The 19255-nt window shown below is 40.8% G+C and overlaps 1 protein-coding gene across 2 annotated transcripts; it reads left to right on the forward strand.

Moving 5' to 3' along the window:
- Nucleotides 1-8469: 8469 nt before the first annotated feature.
- Nucleotides 8470-12645, forward strand: LOC109434737 (procathepsin L). Of its 2 annotated transcripts, XM_019711960.2 has the most exons (8): nucleotides 8470-8625; nucleotides 9050-9186; nucleotides 9487-9609; nucleotides 9706-9852; nucleotides 10039-10263; nucleotides 10697-10859; nucleotides 11503-11620; nucleotides 12276-12645. In XM_019711960.2, the coding sequence occupies exons 2-8, from the start codon at nucleotides 9061-9063 to the stop codon at nucleotides 12373-12375; spliced, it is 1002 nt and encodes a 333-aa protein (XP_019567519.2). In that variant the 5' UTR covers nucleotides 8470-8625; nucleotides 9050-9060; the 3' UTR covers nucleotides 12376-12645. The 2 variants fall into 2 exon arrangements, with proteins under 2 accessions (XP_019567519.2, XP_074186340.1); XM_074330239.1 differs by lacking the exon at nucleotides 8470-8625 and having other exon boundaries at nucleotides 9184-9303.
- Nucleotides 12646-19255: the final 6610 nt, after the last annotated feature.

Consider the following 19255-nt stretch of genomic DNA (forward strand, 5'->3'; position numbering starts at 1 on the left):
TGTTAGTTGTCTTTGGATTGAATATAACTTCTCAAGGACATGTCCATTTACAAGGGAGAAATTCTGAAGATGGCTGGTTCTATCAACACTGGTGTTACCTCAATTTTTAACACAGCTTTATGAGGGTAGTGGTATTATCCACATTTACAGTGAGTGAAACCAAGGCTTGAAGAGGGTATGTTATCTGCCCGAAGTTTATCCCACCAAACATGAGATTGGAATTATCCACATTTCAAAACCAGTGCAACTGGATGGTAAAATCATGAAGTCAAGGGGTATGAAAATTATTGTTATTGATTTTTCATCTTTGCATTGACTTTTTAAATGCAGACAAGGCAGTAACATGAAACATTTTAAAATGGAAGCTTTGGGATATTCTATAATTTTGGTAATCAAAGTTTACTGTTTCTGGCAAAACATGATTGTTTACCAATGTTCTCTTCTACCTCAATCAAAATCATAAACAGGAAGAAAAAAAACCATAAATGATTTTCACTGCTTCTGCAATCCGAAAGGAAAACCAAAAAGACAAAATAGAAATGAAAGTTCAGACAAGTCCTCATTTTCTCCGCTTTCATCAATTGGGCACAATGATCAAACTATCCATCCTGAGCGGCAACCCTCCATTGCACTGATGGAAAGATTTTGTGCTGTTAAAATCCCTGGGGTGTTCAGCAGGGGTAAATGCAACAGTATTATACCATATGATTCTATTTTGCTGGTACTCTTGGAAATGACCCGATGAGACACTTGGTTAAAACAAATCTTTGCTCCATGCTCATTTTTACCATTTCTCCACGACTGTTTTTCTTTCTCCTCAATTTCCCTGAAGGTCTGTCCTGGTAAAGAGTCAGACAATTGCTGATCAACCCCACTAGACGACAGCGACACTATGAGACATCATAGAAGGCCCTCTCTCTTTTCTTTAAATTGCGATATAATTCATGTATCAGAGAATACACCATATTAATTTAAAACATACAATTCAGTGGTTTTTAGTATATTCACAGAAAGTATCATGATGGTTGCCAGTGGCTGGGGGAAGGGAGGAGTGGATAGTTTTTATTTAAGGGGTACGAAGTTTAGTTTTGCAAGATGAGAAGAATTCTGGAGTTGGATGCTGGTGAGGGGTCCACAAAATGCAAATGTATTTAATGCTACTGATCTGTACACTTCAAATACTTAAAACGGTAAATTTTATGTTATATGTATTTTACCACAATTTTTTAAATGAACACTATCAATAGAGTGAAAATCCAACCGACAGAGTGGGGAAGAAAATTACAAACCATAAATTTCATAAATATAAAACATCCAGAATGTAGAAAGAATTCTTACAACTTAACAATAAAAGGAAAAATAATCCAATTCACAAATAGGCAAATGATTTGAATAGATACTTCTCCAAAGGATAAATACACATAGCCAATAAGCATATGAAAAATATTCAACATTATTCATTAGGTAGATGCAAATCAAATCCACAATGAATCACTTCTACCTACTATCATGGATACAACTTTAAAATGGACAATAAGATGTATTAGAGAGGATGTGTAGAAATCAGGACCCTCATAATGTGCTGATGGGAAAGTAAAATGGTGTAAACACTATAGAAAACGGTCTGGTATTTCCCCACATAGTGCTACACACTAACTCTTATGTTTATACCCCAGAATGAAAACATTTGTTAACTCAAAAACTTGTACACAAATGTTCATAGCAGCATTATTCATAATAGCCAAAAAATGAAAACAAAACAAATGTCCATCAATTGATGAATAAAAATATAGTGATTCACTTACTGAAATATTACTCAGATATAAAGAGAAAAAGAAGAATGAAGTATTGATACATGCTTCATTATATGAATGAACCTTGAGGACATTATGCTAAGTGACAGAAGCCAGAGAGAAAAAGTCATATATTTTATGGTTCCATTTGTATGAGATGTCCAGAATAGACAAATCCACAGAGACAGAAAGTGGATTATGGGAGTGGGGGCAGGACAAAATCTGGACTAACTGAGACTAATGAGTATGAGGCTTTTTTTGAGGGTGATGGAAATGTTCTGAAATTAGAGCGTAATGATAGTTACATAAAATACTGAATATACTAAAAAACACTGAAATATTTACTTAAAATGATGGATTTATGTTATGTGACGTATATCTCAATAAAAACAATGCCGTATATATCAGTCACTGTACGATTATGGCAGATGGTCAAGACAGAGAAGGCTTTCGTGTTGTTAAGAGCGCCAGCTTGCACATATATGTTCCAGGGGTTTTGTTCCACAGAAAAGTTATCTCCATATGTGGGTACCCGGCACAACTGGAAATTAAAGCATAATTAGAAGGATTCCTGTGGTGATGATGGTGATGATACTAGCTAAATAACGCTTATGTGCATGCTCTCTTCCCAGCACGTTACACATCCTCCTAATGAACTCGTCACAACAACCTGTGACTGTGGTTCTCAGACTTGAGCGTGCATCAGAGTCACATGGAGGGCTGGTGAAACACATCGCTGACCTCTGTCCCCTGAGCTTCTGGTTCAGTGGGTTTGGGATGGGGTTCTAACAAGTTCCCGAGAATTGCTGATGCTGCTGGTCAGGGGAGCCACTTTGAGAACCGCTGCCCTAGGAGATGGGTGCTATTTATGCCCTTTTTACAGGCGAGATGGTCACAGCCGTGCGGTGTACAAAGTCAAGAGTGGTACCAGGTTCCTCCCTCCAGTGAAGAAGAAACTTAAACGTACTTTAGACCAGCAGGGCTTAGAAAAGGAGGCTGAGCTTTGGGGACTTTGCCCTCATCCCTCACCACCAGTCCCCATCACTTACATTGCAAATTGGACTCTGGGTGCCAGAGGGCACCAGGAGATGTGAAATGTGAGCACTGAGGCTGTTGTGAGATAAAATACCGAAGGTCACCCAGGCCAGGCTCTCATTTCCCTGCTTATGCCAGCTTACCTGGTGTCATGCTGCAAAGAGGGAAAGACAGGTGAGCCACGCAGAAGGCGTGCAGCTGCCTCCTCTGGCCTGAGCCTCCGCATCTTCCCACCCCACCAGCTTCCAGCAGGGTGTTTTTGTCCTGTGCCTCCTGGGTGTTTCCTTGCTTGATCATTTCTCAGATATGAAAGCTAGCTAAATAACGGGATATCTAGGATAATTAAAGGTCCCATTTGTAAGCCTAGCTCCAATGACAGTGCCTCAGTGACAATCTCAGGTATTAAAACATATGAGATCCATTCATGTATGAATTCTAAAGACACACATAAAACATCCCTTTAAAAATTTTGAGTCCCTATTTCCTACATGATCACCTCAAAAACCAAAACCAAGGAAATCCTCTCAGATTAAACTTTGGAATTTTACTGACTCCAATGTGGTGGTTTAAGAATTTTTTTTCTTATGTCCTCTATGTCCCCATAATCCCCAGGGGTTGCTGCCTCCCTACCTTGGTTAATTGTCCTCAAAGCAGACCTGGAGCTGCCGTCTTGGGCATATCTAAACCTTATCCTCAAATCCATAGGATCCACTGAAGAACCCAGCTTCCACTTTGGAGAACTAACCCGCCCTCTGAATAAGGAATCTGATCTCTCTTCAGCGTCACTGCTAACATGGCCTGATGAAATAGCGGGTACGAGCTCAGTATAGAACACAGTTCTGACCCAAGGAAGCAACACTTCCCTTAAATGATTTTATTAGAAACAGCATCCTGCGCCCAGATGGTGTTCTCCCTCTCCAGGGGAAGAAGTCAAGAGGATGGCAGAACGCACAGGTCAGATTTCCAGAAGAGATCCTCTGGCCTCCAAAGGAGAGTTTATGAATTAACGACCTGGGGATGGGGATGGGGATGAGGAGTGTAGGGAGAAGTGCCACAGGTCAGCTCTCTGGTTACCTACTGTTCCAAGATACTTGCCATGATTTTATTGACATACATCCATCATGTTCTGTGCCCATTGCTGTAAAATCAAGATTACTGCAGTAACCTTAGATTTTTTTTTTTTTTTTAAAGATTTTATTGGGGAAGCGGAACGGGACTTTTACTGGGGAACAGTGTGTACTTCCAGGGCTTTTCCAGGTCAAGTTGTTGTCCTTTCAATCTTAGTTGTGGAGGGTGCAGCTCAAGATTTTTTAATAAAAAGGTTAAGCCTGAGAAAGGGACTTGTAAATTGTTTCTAAAGAAACGCTGAAAAAACACCAAGCAGAGGACAATGAGCACAAGACCAGAGCTTTATTAGTTCTTGTTGATTGATTTACTTAATGAATTAGCTGACTGTTCAGCCCTAAAGGAAAATCATGGTTATAGAATCTTACAAAAGTAAGTTATTTCATAAGTGGCTTCATACAAACATCAAGGCTCTTTTCCATGAAATTGTAAATGGTAATGGTTCCAAAAAAAAAAACCAAAAAAACCCTGCTCTCCACTGGAAAGCCAATACTCCAGAGACAAGTCAAGTGTCAGTGGAAAGGAAAGCTTGCTTTATTCAGGAAACCAGCAGCCTGGGAAGACAGCAGACTTATGTCCAAAGAACATCTCTGAAGTTGCAGACCAAGCAGAGGAGAAGGGAGTTTCAGAGAACTGAGAGAGAAGTCTGTTTCTTTAGTCATAGATGACGGTTTTCCACATCAGACCCATGGGTGCCTGCAGCTGGTCACAGCTACCTTGGAGAAGTTCCCTCCTTCTGCAAAACAAACTCATAAATTTTCCTCAAGACCCTGAAGTTATTTCCTCCTGCTTGACAAAGAAACAACACATCAGCAACACAAAATTATACTGTGAGAACAAGAGGAGCTGAGCAACAAGAGCAGTTAACATGTGAACAAAGGTCTAATTGAGAATCAAATTATTTAATTCTATTATAGCTGCCAAAATACCAGAGGCATTAAAATTACAAGGGGCTCCTTACAGTAATAAACTACTTTACAAATGAGTAGCTTTTTAAAAGAGTAATTCCTAGCTCACTGAATTTAAACAAATTAGAGGGGGTTGTCATATTAGGGAGAGGTAAATGGCCTCGGGGTCTTGAATACCACCACGCTAAATTTGTTCATTCCCCTATGGCTTGAAACTTCGAGATGGGGTAAAGAATTACATCCTGTTTTACTAGTGAGCAGAAGAAATCCAGACAGATGCACACAAGAATATGCTTTCACAGATGCTGTATTTTAAATAGGAATTGGGAAATCTGCCAACTGCATTTTAGCAAAAGGCAGAGCTGAGGATTGGTCACTTGCATAAAATGTAACCATTTTAAGAATTAGCACTTACCTAGATTGTCTGGCAAAGAAATGGAGACAGGAGATTAGGAATAAGAACAAAATGGTTAGCTATGCCATCTTTCTGTAATTCATTATTTAACAGATTTTGTATAAATAGATGTTACAGTTTCTTGCTTAAATGGCCTTCTCCCATATTTCTCTGGCACTTAGATATGTCTTGGTCTCATTCCAGATTTGGGGCACATTTGGTAGAAAAGGAGTCCATGCTTTCTCTCCAGTGTATCATACCACATTTCAAGAAACAAAGGGGATGCTGACGTAGGAGATTTTTGTTGTGAGTGAGGGCTGGGATTGTGTCTCGAGAGACCGAAGAATGGAAACACGGACCAAGGAGAGGTGAGGAGTTTTAAAAAGAGGATAGTTTATTAAAAGCAAAGAGTCAGAGCTCCTGAGCGAGTGGGAGGGGGTCCCGAATGGGGTGCCCAGTGATTGAGGCAAAATCTCTTACTTTTTTTATACCTTCCCTTGCCTGTTTGGGGAAGGGGAGCTGGTGCCTTTTAATGGAATTCGTCTACCAGGTTTGTTCTGTTAGTCCATCCTGAAGGGATTAGCAAAATAACCCATTCCTATCTATCAAATCTGCTCTGTTTGCCAGGCCAAAAGGGATTTATGAGATAATTTATTAACCTCAAGGCACTGTTATATTTTGTCCTGGAGTGAAGGAGTTATCTCAGAACCTGAAGTTTCAGGACATGGCTGTCTTTGTTTATTCCACCAGGGACTTTCTTGTCTGCCTAACAACATGCTAACTAACCTGTCTCAATGCCATTGTTTGGAGCAGCACCTGCCACACAGCCTCCTGTGAGGCTATTGCCTAAAGTCCAGGCAGTCATGCCGTAGCAGGTTTTCCACCCTGTGCAATCTTGTGGAGCTGTGACCCAAGGGCAACTGAAAAACCGTATATTAGAATATGTACTGAGGTGTTTTTCAATGATTGACTGTGTTGGTATATTTTTAAAAAAATTTTAAACCTCCAGTCATTTACAATACAACATACATTTGTAACCACCTAAGAGCTTCAGTCTCTAGTCGTGTTTGAGAAAGAAGAGCTTTGATTTCCTCAAAGACTTTAAAATTAATTTTTTAATGGATTGATTTTGTTAAAATTGTATGGGTTTGCCAGAACTATTCAATAGGGAAAGGATGATCGTTTCAACAAACGATGCAGGAAAAATGGAATGTCCACATGCAAAAGAATGAAGTTGGACCCTTACCTTATACCATATATAATAAATTTTTAGGTGAAAACACAAAGGAATAGCCTCATGATATTGAACTTAATAATAACATTTTGGTTATGACACCAAAAGAACAGGTAACCAAAGAAAAAATAGATAAAGTGAACTTTATCAAAATTAAAAACTTTGTGTATCAAAGGACGCTATAGACTTAATGACAAGCAGCTCACAGAATTCGAGAAAATGTTTGCTAATCATGTTATATTGGAACCCTCCCTGTGCAATGCTGATAGAAATGTAAAACGGTCCAGCCACCATGGGAAACAGAAAAAAATTAAACATAAAGTTATCATAGCCAGCAAATCCATTTCTGGTTATATACCCTAAGAACTGAAAACAGGAATTCAAACATGTGTACAACTATGTGGATAGCAACATTATTCAAAACAGGCAAATGTGTAAATAACCCATATGTCTATCTAGGGATGACTGAAGGAACAAAATGTGGTACATTCACAAAATGGAGTATTATTCACCTTTTTAAAACAGGAAATTCTCACACGTTATACCATGGATGAACCTTGAAGATAGTATCTTAAGTGAAATAACCAGGCGCAAAAGGACAAACGTTGCATGATTCTACTTAATGTGAGGCAGCTAACGTAGTTAAATTCATAGATAGAGAAGATAGAATAGTGGTTGCCAGGGGCTGGGGGAAGGGAGGAATGCATTGTTATTGTGTAGCAGACACAGAGTTTTAGTGTGGGAAGATGAAAAAGTTCTGAAGATGGGTGGTGGTGATGGTATGCAACAATGTGAATGGACTTGATGCCTCTAATTGTACACTTAAAAATCATTAAAATACACATCTTTGTATTATGTATATGTCACCACAGGAAAAAATAACAACTATGCATCTGATAGCACTTCTAGAAGGTTTATCAGTTTAATCCTAAATAGAAATTAGTTTACAAGTCCACATGAAACATGACACATTTTTATCAAAAGACTTCAAAATATGCATGGAAAAAGGTGAAGTGGTAGGAGAAATGAGGTAATGATATTTTTTCTAGAAGGTATTTTCAGCAATGAATATTTTTTGTAATAAAAAGGACCAACATACATTTTTCTAGTTTGTGTTCCTTAAATTCTTAATTATGTACACTAATATTTAATATATAAATATATTTTTCCTCCATTTAAAGCGTTTTCACAAACTGTCACTTAAATCCTGACATCAACTGTAAAAATCAGTGAAGCAAAAGTCATTAAAATAAATTTCTTAAATTAAATCTCAAGAAAAGCACATTGGATATTGACGAAGACAATAATCCGTGAAGCAGAGAGGGAGGAGGTAAAAGCAGTTTCTACTTTCAGCCAATTCCATTTCAACATTTTTTCTGTAAATAACTTATTTCTGTTGGTTTTGAGACAGGCTTGAGAGGGAAGAAAAATCCCTGAATCCCCGAGTGTGGAAGACAGGACAGGGGCGTTACAAAATGCCACGCCTCCTGTGGAGACCCACCAGTCGTCCCCTTTCCTTCCCTCCATTAGGGCATGCTTTGGGCATTGCCATTCCACTCCAGATCCTTCAAAACCCAGATGCACCCATCCCGAAACAATGAGGACACATCTGCCTGTGGGCTCTGAATTCTTCCACTTCGTTCCACATTTACTGTGGAATAAACACGAACAATTAGACTAGATTATCGTGTTCTCAGCCCTCGTGACAGTTTAACCAAAAATTCTAGACTAAAGTGCAGACAGGCTCACACTGAAAATCCACTTGGGGTCCCTGTAAGCTTCTTTTCGTGAGCCACCCACCAAAGATATGAATTAGAGGTAATTCGTTGATCCGGGCCCCAGGCAGGCACGGGAACCTTCTCGGCGCTGTCCCGGGGCCCCCAGCTTGCCTCCCGCAGGGTCCAACTCGCTCTTGGACAAGTTGGGACCCAGCCTGGTCACGCGCCCCGAGTCTCAGCACCCGGAGGCCCCGCCCACAGGCCGGCTCAGCTAATCTCGGCGCGGGCAGTCGGTGGGGGCCGGGCCGACTTGGTTGAATACTAGGTCCTTGTATCGTCGGTCTGGGGACCATACTCCGGCCTGAGACTCCTGGAACCGCACGGACTGACAGCCCTTGCGCAGCTGCTCCCGCCGCAGGTGAGCGTCCCCCCCACGGCCTCGGCCTGGAGAGGCGGGACTATTTCGGGAACCAGGGCGGCTGCCACGTTGGGGATCGAGGGTTCAGGGGGTCCCAGAACTCGATGTCGATGTCCGCTGTGTTGTGGGGGCCGCCGCTCCCTGTCCGCGACAACATCCTCTGCAAGCGGCTGGCTTGTGCTGGAGAGTTGGGAACAGATGGCACGCCCCCTGCCGGGTTCTGCCGGCCCTGAGCTCGTTCTCACATCTGGAGAGCCTGGCCCTGTCTGGGCTCTGGAATGGGGTCTCAGGGCCGTTTTCTCCACCCACAGCCTTAGCCTTCCTCCACAGTCCTTGTGTAATTACTTGGGAGAATAAATTAAATGTTTTTACTCCATCGTGGTGGACTGGTCTAATCAGAGACTCATTCCTTTGCTCTTCCTAGGTTTTTGAAACATGAATCCTTCAATCATCCTGAGTCTCCTTTGCCTGGGAATAGCCTCAGCTGCTCCAAAAGCTGATCACAGTTTAGATGGACAATGGAAGCAGTGGACGGAAACACATGGGAAACTATATAATGAGGTTGATAACGACTGAAACTGTCCAGAGGGACCCTGCAGAGAATGGTCCAAGCTGTTGGGAGTTTACAGCAGAGAGTAGCTTCTTGAAGCCAGCTCTTAACAAGGCAATATCTTCATGGTACCTACTGCTTAGAACAATAGGGCATTCATCCCTATTTTGTGGGTGCTGGAGAACAACTCCCAGAAGCATAAAGCCATCCCCGGCCATGGTTTCTGTTCCTCTCTCTCTGCAAATCCACTTGGTGAAGGTGAGTTGATTCTGAATAGAAATAAAGACAATACGGTATATGTTTGCCTCTAGAATGAAGAAGGATGGAGGAGAGCAGTGTGGGAGAAGAATATGAAAATGATTGAACTGCACAATCAGGAATACAGCCAAGGGAAACAGACCTTCACCATGGCAATGAATGCCTTTGGTGACATGGTAAGCATAGAAGGCTTACCGTTTCGTGCTTCTGCTCCTCACTGATTTACCAAAATAATCTCTTCCTTTACAACATTTATTTCCTTTTCCTTGAAGACCAATGAAGAATTCAGGCAGGTGATGAATGGCCTTCAACACCAGAAGCACAGGAAGGGGAAAGTATTCCAAGAACCTCCCTTGGCTGAGATCCCCCCTTCTGTGGATTGGAGAGAGAAGGGCTATGTAACTCCTGTGAAGGATCAGGTACGATAGTTTGCAGCAGATCTCTCTCCAAGAGCAAAACCATAAAGGAGTTAGTGTCCTTGATATGATGGACTGGGGAACAATATGCAGTTTGCTATTTTTTAAAAGAGCTTTCAGATATATCAGATGTTGTCAACATCTTGCTGTTTATTTTGTAGACAGAGCACTTTAAAATTGTGTTTTCAGGGTCAGTGTGGTTCTTGTTGGGCTTTTAGTGCAACTGGTGCCCTTGAAGGACAGATGTTCCGGAAAACTGGCAAACTTGTTTCTCTGAGTGAGCAGAACCTGGTGGACTGCTCTCGGTCTCAAGGCAATGAGGGCTGCGATGGTGGCCTAATGGATAATGCCTTCCAGTATGTCAAGGAAAACAGAGGCCTGGACTCAGAGGAATCCTACCCATATCATGCAAAGGTAAAAGGTGCTTCATATCCTGTTATAATACCAGCTCTGCTTTTGAGTGTTGAACACTTTAGAGAAAACAGATAACGTATTTATAATTCACATTTTAGATTGTAGAATCTATACGTGCAAACTGTCAGAACTGCAGTTCTCTGTTTAGATGGTTACCATATATCTGCTCCTACCTCTGTGTTACATGAAGATATATATGCCATTCTATGGGTAGTATTTCTAAAGAGGGGAAAAGGTCTATGGATAGATACGGGTAGACTGAGTGTATCTCATTGAATAGACACCAGATAGTTTCAAAGGAACCAATAACATTGCATCTCCTGGAATGCTTTAAACAAACTTGACCTGGAAATCATTAAGCTAGAAACTATCTTGAACTCATGTTCCCCAGGAGGTGGGTCATAATAAAGTTTCTCGCTTTTACCTTTGAAAGGATGAATCCTGCAAATACAAGCCTGAGTTTTCTGCTGCGAATGACACTGGTTTCGTGGACATCCATAAGCGGGAGAGGTCCCTTATGAAGGCAGTGGCAAGTGTGGGACCCATATCTGTTGGTATAGATGCAAGCTATAGCTCCTTCCAGTTTTATAAAAAAGGTAAGCATTTTTCTTTGTACAAATTTAGGCAGAAAAATTAGAAAACCACCCTGACATACAGCAAAATTTTTTCTTTGGAATGGAGAATTCAATGTAGAATTTCTGGATGTGTGGATTTAACTAGCTGTATATTCCATACATGTAATATTTGTGCCTGATGTTTCCATTTGACATTATTTAAGCACTTCATAACTATATTAAATGGCTTTATAATTTGATTGTTATAGCTTTACTTATTTTACTTTTTAAAAAATTGTTAGACCTTTAAAATTTTCAAATATTTTTACTACTGCAATTAAAACTGGAAAGGACACTTGCTTCAAGTAATTTTGTGTTCTGTGCTGTTTCCTTAGACTGGCATACTAAACATAGAATGACAAGGTTTCAACAAATGGTTGTTTATGCCTCTTGATAAGTTATTTATAAAAGTGATAGTGGCGATTTGTATTGTTGTTAGTATTACAGGAGGGCCGAAATCCCTAGCCTAGATTGTTTTTTAAAAAAATCTTGTTTTTAAGTCTTATCTGGATGTCTGTCATCTAACTGAATTTTGAGATGCCTCCCTTACTGTGGTTGCTAAGCTGAGTTACTGTCTTGTGTCACTTGGAGGGCCTCACCCCAGGACTGAACTTGACTTTCGCAGGCATTTATTATGAACCAAAATGCAGCAGTGAAGACCTGGATCATGGAGTACTAGTGGTTGGCTACAGCTTTGAAGGAGGAGAACTGGATAACAATAAATATTGGATTGTCAAGAACAGGTATAAAATGCCAAAAATAGTTACATTTAATATTGGAAAGGGAATCCTATTTGGATCCAGGTCCTCAAAACCTTGAGCACCTTCTGGAAACCCAGAAGTCTTTATCCCACTTAGGGTGAACATGGACATATGAATGTTTAATTGCAACATTAAACAGGGGTTTAATATATATGACCCCATATAAAGGGGGTCAAATATATGGTGATGGATGGAGAACTGACTCTGGGTGGTGAGCACACAATGTGATATGTAGATGATGTATTATAGAGATGTACACTTGAAACCTGTGTAATTTTGTTAACCATTGTCACCCCAATAAATTTAATAATAATAATTAAAAAAGATACTGCCTCAAGCTTACTAGGGCATTGATATAGTTTTGGTACCATTTCATTTCTAAATTTGAAAATTTTCTGAATTCTAAAACACATCTGGCCCCAAGAGTTCTTTTTTCCAGTTTCTAATTTTGCAGTTCTGTGAAAGGTATATGGATAGAAGTTATGTGAAGGTTTGGAAGTGACGAAAACAACTGCCTCTTCTGCATCTTTCTGAATCTTTGGGCCTCCAGAGCACTGCTTATGTATCAGATTGATTGTTAATAAAGACAAATGTGTTTGATTCTTTGTATAAAATGGAAAACCATCTTTTCTTTCAGCTGGGGTACAGAATGGGGCATGGATGGCTACATAAAGATGGCCAAAGACCGGAAGAACAACTGTGGAATTGCCACCGCCGCCAGCTATCCTGTTGTGTGAGATGATGGTGATCAAGAGAGATGTGATTAAGAACAGAATATCCAGAGGAGGAATTCGATTTGAAAACTTACCACATCTTATTGTGTCAGATAAAACACTTGAATCATTAAAGATCAAAGTGATGATTTGAATTATGTGACATTTTACACTGGTAAAATGCTACCAATTCTTTAATTATTGTGTGATTGGATTGCCTAAGAACTTTTTTATTATGTTTTAAAAGAATGCATAAAGTTTTACCTTTTAAAAATAAAACTTAATTTCAAAGTAGAGGTGAGGCTTCTTTTTGTTTTTAAAGCATTAACTTTTTGTAGAGTCAAACATGTAATTGGGCTCTAAAAACATAACTGAGTGTGGCAGTAGTCCTCTATGCCTGGGTGGCCTTCTGGGTCTTCTAGTTATAAATATGCAGATCTTAGTTCAGCTGCCCATTGCCTGTGCATGACCCCACCCTTGAATGGAAAACATTTGACAAATATCCATAAGGACAAAGATAAATTATTTTAATAAGAAAAAGAATCACATATTAAATAAGTGATCATGCATGCATAGGATTTGCTGACTAGAAAAGAGCCTGAGAGATTATGGTCATTTGACAAAATTTGGTTAAGACCCAGCTGAGTTATAGGACAAGTGTCACAGAGCCACTTTCCAGTGCATCTTCTCCAACTGCTGGTGAAGATCACATGGCTACTCTGCAGTGGGGGAAGGACAGGGCACAGTGGATTGCAATGCTTGTCTTTGGGTCCACAGGGGATGAAAGAAGAGCTCCTGGATTTGAGACAGGGCTTCAAAAATTGTGCTGTAGTCTCAGAGGTTGGAGATATGTGAGAGCATGAAAAGTGATAGTTGAGGCCGAATTTACACCTAGCTACCCAATCTCTGAATTTATTTTTTTAAAACTCCCTATATTCTGCAGGCTAAAGAAGCATAAAAGGTCCAACAATTAAGTTCGAGAACCCAGCCTAAAAAAAGTGCTACATACCTCATTGTTGAATATCACTATGGTCACCTTCAAAGTACTCCCCTTGGGAAGCTATGCACCAATGCCAGTGCCTAGTCCACCCTTCAAAGCAATTTTGGAACTCTTTCTGGAATGGCCATCAGAGCTGTCGTATTACCTTTGATGTCCCGAATGTCATAAAAATGTCTTCCTTTAAGTATTTACTTTATCTTCGGGTAAAGAAAGAAGTCACTGGGGACCAGATCAGGTGAGTAGGGAGGGTGTTCTAATACTGTTATTTGTTTACTGGCTGAAAACTCACAGACAGTGGCGTGTGAGCTGGTGCATTGTTGTGATGCAAGAGCCATGGATAGTTGGTGAACTTTTTCATGCATCCTTTTCAGCACTTCCAAATAGTAAACTTGGTTAACTCTCCAGTTGGTACAAATTCATAATGAATGATCCCTCTGATATCAAAAAAGGTTAGCAGCATTGTTTTGACTCTTAATTTGGACTGACGGAAATTTTTTGGTCGTGGAGAATTGGCTGACTTCCATTGTGTACTTTGATGCTTTGTTTCAGGGTGGTATTAGTACACACGTGTTTCATCACCAGTGATAACACGGCCCAACACATCGTCTTGCCTCTCCAAAAGGTCTTGGCAAACTTCGACTCTCCTTTGCTCTTGTTCATTGGTGAGCTCCTTCAGGACCATTTTTGCACACACCTTTCTCATGCCAAGATTTTCAGTTAAGATTTTCATCACTGTTCCTCTATCGATGTGTACTTGGCCTGCTATGTCTCTCACAGTCAGCCTCCGATTTTGAGGCACAATTCGACAAATGTCTGCAATGTTTTCATCAGTTCTGCTCATTACTGGCTGCCCTGACCTCTCTTCATCAGTGACACATTCTCTCCCCTCAGAAAAACGTTCAGTCCATTTGTACACTGCCATTTTCTTCATGGCATTGTCCCCATAAACTTGGACTAACATATCCCTGATTTCACTTCCACCCTTGCCAAGTTTAACAAGAAATTTAATGTTTGTTCGTTGCTTTAACTCAAGCTCAGACATTCTCACGACAGCACAAAAACACACAACAGTAATGAACGCCACTCAGCAAGACACTGCCACACGTTGACATGAGCATAGTTATGAGACACTGATATACCGAGGTTATGGAACCTTACAAAACTGTTTGTACAGTGCTGCCAATGTAAGCAATGTAAGCAATGTAAGCCAATGTACAGCACTGTGGCAAATTTGCAAACTTAATTGTCAGACTTTATATAGTTCCATTTGCTCTTTGTGTGTTTAAAATTCTCCTGTTCCCACTGAAGGAAATACACAGAGTAGGTGGAAGTATTTAGTTAATAGAGCTCATAATTCCTTATGAGGTCACGAGTGGAGGACAACTGAGATTGTCACACAGGCTCCAGCAGCCTCCGATCAAGTCCATCTGTACTGGACCATGTGCCATGCTGGGACCTTCAATGTGGCCTTCACTTGTATGTCCTTAAAGTTCCAACTTTTGACCTAAAATTACAAATGTATTGGGAGTGAAATTCTGTGGGTTCTGTGAGAGTACTAACAACTGTGGTCACAGGAAGATTTGGGAGGCTCTCCAACTGAATCCTTTATGCCGGTTGGGAACTATATTGAAACAACCAGAACTGATGTAGCCCCCACTGTTCCCTGGTCATCACCGTGTGGAAGAGACATTCCCAACCTCAAGAAGGAGCTGGTGCTGCTAGGGACAGGGAGATAGCTGAGAGCACCAGGAGGAAGAGGGATCTTACATGAACCCAGAGGTACCAGTCAATAAGACGGTGATAAAAGGTGGGTGTCTGAGCAGAGACTCACGGGCAGAATCCCTGAGAAAAGAGAAACTGCATTTAGAGAAAGTGGGAAGTGAGTGAGTTGAGTGTGGGAGATGAGGCTGGGTCCACACGTGAGATTTTAGGACACAGGGGAACCACAGGGGAGTGCAGTAAAAAGACTGTTCTGGTTTTCTGTTATTGTAAAAAAACACACCGGGAAATGTAGCAGCTTGAGAAAAACATCTTTCCCATTTCCTAATGGGCTTATCTCTGTGGTTTTCCCCTGGAAGTTTCTCGTGCATGCTGGAATCATCTGTAAGTCTGAGTGGTTCATATCCAACTGGGCTTATGGTCACATGGCTGTTCCAGATGCTGGAGCGGGCTGGATGTTCAATGTGAGCTGCTGACCAGAACATATACATGGGATCCTTCGTGGCTTGGGCTCCATGGCATACAGGCTGGATCGGAGAGCAATGTCCCTAGCGAGTGTGCCAGAAAGCCAAACGAGGCACTGCAAGGTTGCTTATGACCTTGCCTTAGGCCCCAGTGAAATCTCTGCTGCTCTGTATTGTATTTGGAGAAGTGCACCACAGAGCCCAGATTCCAGGGCAGGGAGCTGAGAGTCCATCTCGTGATGGGGAGAGGCAAGGTCACTTAGCAGAAGAGCATGTGACATGGTGGATATGGTTGTGGCCATCTTTGGAAAACGCAAACTGCCACATTTTGTCTCTGAAAATCCACTAGAAAGGATTTCTTTGTGACTGTCATCTTGCTTCACCATGACAGGCTAGCTCAGACTGCTCTCCATGGAATTCATGAAGGACAACCCAACACCTTAAGAAATTGCCGAGATGTGGATATGAATGAAGATGTGAAGACCTCTCAGATGTCTAAACGATTAAACACATATTAGAAGTTTTGTAACTTTCAAAAACAATTGTATTTAAACTACAGAAAAGTTCCAAACTAAATGATGTCTAAATGATTAAACACACATTAGCAGTTTCTGTTAGTAACTTTCAAAGACATTTATATTCATTTAAATTTGTGAAAGTTCCAAACTGCATCTATCATAAAAGTATTTTTAAAATAAACCAATCAGCATGGATTAAATAAAGCTGAAAACAAATTTCAGTTAAAAAAAAGTCTTGTCTCAAACATAAACTTCCAAGAAGCTGAGGACGGAAAAGCGGGAGACTGAAAATAACCACATAGGATGGCATGAACATAAAAATTCCTAACTAAAAGTGGGTCATGGTGGTGATGTGGGGATATTTTCCTGTGACTCCTCAAATGATGTAGGTGATGTTGGATCTGCCGGCGGTTTCTGAGTGTGGGCCGGGATCGTGTCTCCTGAAGCCGAAGAATGGAAACACGGACCAGGGAGAGGTAAAGAGTTTTAAAAGAGATAGTTTATTGAGGCAGGAGAAGAGGTTGCAGCTCCTGAGCAGGAGGGGTTCCCGAATGGGGGGTGCCCCCATGACTGAGGCAAAAGCTCTTTCTTTTATACCTTCCCTTGCCTGCTTGGGGAAGGGGAGCTGTTTAAAGAAGGGAACTTGTTTGAAGAAGGGAACTGGCGCCTTCTAATGAAATTCGTCTGCTAGGTTTGCTCTGCTTGCCCCATCCTAAAGGAATTAGCAAAGTAACCCAGCTTTAGCTATCAGATCTGCTCCGTTTGTCAGGTCAAAATGAATTTTATGATTAACCTCAAGGCCTTGCTACATTATGTCCTGGAGCAAAGGAGTGATTTCAAAACCTGAAGTTTTAGGATATTATGGTCTTTGTTTATTCCACCAGGGACCTCCCTGTCTACCTAAGGACATGCTAGCTAATCTGTATCACAACCAACTGAGCCATCCAGGAGCTCAGCGGGAGCTCAGGTGCCCTGTTCAATCTTGGTTGCAGGAGGCGCTGCCCACCATCCCTTGCGTGACTCGAGGAGTTGAACTGGCAACCTTGTGGTTGAGAGCCCACTGGCCCATGAGGGAATCAAACCAGCAGCTTTTGGAGTTAGGAGCTGAGGTGGTTAATTTTAAGGGTCAACTTGACTAGTGTCGACAGAAAAATATCTAGCCTAAGAGAAAACTTACAAGAGTTTATTTGAGCCAACCTGACAACAATTGCCTGGAAGCAAAGTCTCAATGGATTGAGAAAATGCTCTAGAAAATGGCTGTTTTGCAACTTATTTTATACATTAGAATCAAAGAAAAAAGGTTACATGAAATCCATTGGTTGTAGATTAAGGGGTGAGAGAAAGCAAAGCGGGGAAATTTCTGGGATTGGATAAAAAGTAAAACGGAGAGACACGCACTTCTTTTACAGTGGTGGGTACAGGATAGTTAATAGCATTTTACAGGACATAGACATGGTATGTGGGGAACAAGATAAAGATGTTATCTTAGATGCAAAAAGATGACAGACAGTGAGGGATTTTGTAGTTTCCTCCTCTTATATGGTGGGTTGTGCTCTCCGAGGGGTCTGGAAAAAGGGATTACTATGACATTCCAAGGTATGTTATCTTAGATGCAAAAAAATGACAGACAGGCTCATTTAAGGTAAAGATTGACCTTTGTCAAGGAAGCCACAGGCCAAGGATGTAACTTCCTGCCATGGCCCACCTTAATTAGGAATTTTTATGTTCACGCCATCCTATGTGGTTATTTTCAGTCTCCCGAGCTTGTCAAGGTTTAACATGTGGCCCTTTTTTTCATCCACACTAGTCTATGGTACCCAGTTTTATGGTCAAACACAAGTCTAGAGGTTGCTGTTAAGTTCCTGTGTAGAAGTGATTAACATTTACAGTCAGTTGACTTTAAGGAAAAAAGGAGACAGGACCCCCACATGCAAAAAATGAAACTCTACTACTGTCTTACACCATACACAAAAAGTAATGGATCATCAGGGATACCAATCATCTTTTCACATGTTTATTGATTATATTTTCTCTTCTGCAAAAGCAGTTTTCTATCCTTAGTTTATTTCTCCATGGATAGTTTATCTTTTTCCTCTTAATATATATGATTCTTGATAGTCATTTTTTTTGTTATATGTTACAGATATCTTCTCCTTAACTACCAGTTGTCTTTTAACTTTGAGGTGTTAGTTTTATTTTGATGTAATGTAATCACATCTGTCTATTATACCTTTTGATTTGTGTCTTTTGGTCCGATTTAATATCATAAATATAGTCTCCTTTATTTTTTTTAATACCTTTATATTTTTATTTTTTATGTTTAATTCTGGAATTCATCTGTAATATGTTTTGGGGATCTAGTTTTATTTTTTCTCCCAAATGACTAGCTAACTATTTGAACACCAGTCAATCTTTCCCAACTGATTTGAAACAGCATGCTTTCTTCTTATTTTTTAAAAGAATCTATTTAAATGATTTTCTCCTTTTGATGTGTTAGTGGTCTGCCTCCCAGCTGCTAATGCCCATCTGCCCTAAGTATAATGGAAACCAGCGAATGACCCCACCTTCCCCAGGTGGGGCCAGACCTGTACATTGTATTTTGGGGGAATGTTTGAAAATGGAAAGAACAATGGGGTTTCTTCCTGGGACAGACATAAACATCTAAATTGGGAAGGCAATCAGGAGACCATGAGAAACTGAGAGGAAAAGGGTTCTCAGCTCATTTAGGCCACAGAACCCAACCAATGGTCTTTCTGGATCCTGCCTATGGAAGCACCAGTCACCCAGGCATCATTGCACTAATGTGCTAGCATCTTTGATAGCCTCTGAGAATGGAATGAGAGTCCCATACTCTTCCCTAGTTCCTTGTTCTCGGATTTAATGTGCAGGGACCCAGAGTCTCAGCTTGAAGAAGAATGCATATGAATGGTGAATGAATCTTCCCCTGAGTGGCCACCACCGTTTATCAAAGCAACATACACCATGACTGAAGGTGCTATCTCTCAGCTTTGCTTCCAAGAAAACCTTCTCTTCCTGGCTGTGTAGGCTTTAAACTGTGTCCTGTCAACTCAGCAAATCAAGGTATTCATAAAAGATTTTGATGTGAAGATCTCAGTTTGAATCTTTGAGATAAAAGTTTCAGATGGAGTGTCTAAGAAAGCATTAATAGCCCATTGGTTAGAATCAGAATTTTTCCGAGAAAA

The sequence above is a fragment of the Rhinolophus sinicus genome, linkage group LG04, assembly GCF_036562045.2.
Source record: "Rhinolophus sinicus isolate RSC01 linkage group LG04, ASM3656204v1, whole genome shotgun sequence".
Lineage (NCBI taxonomy): Eukaryota > Metazoa > Chordata > Mammalia > Chiroptera > Rhinolophidae > Rhinolophus > Rhinolophus sinicus.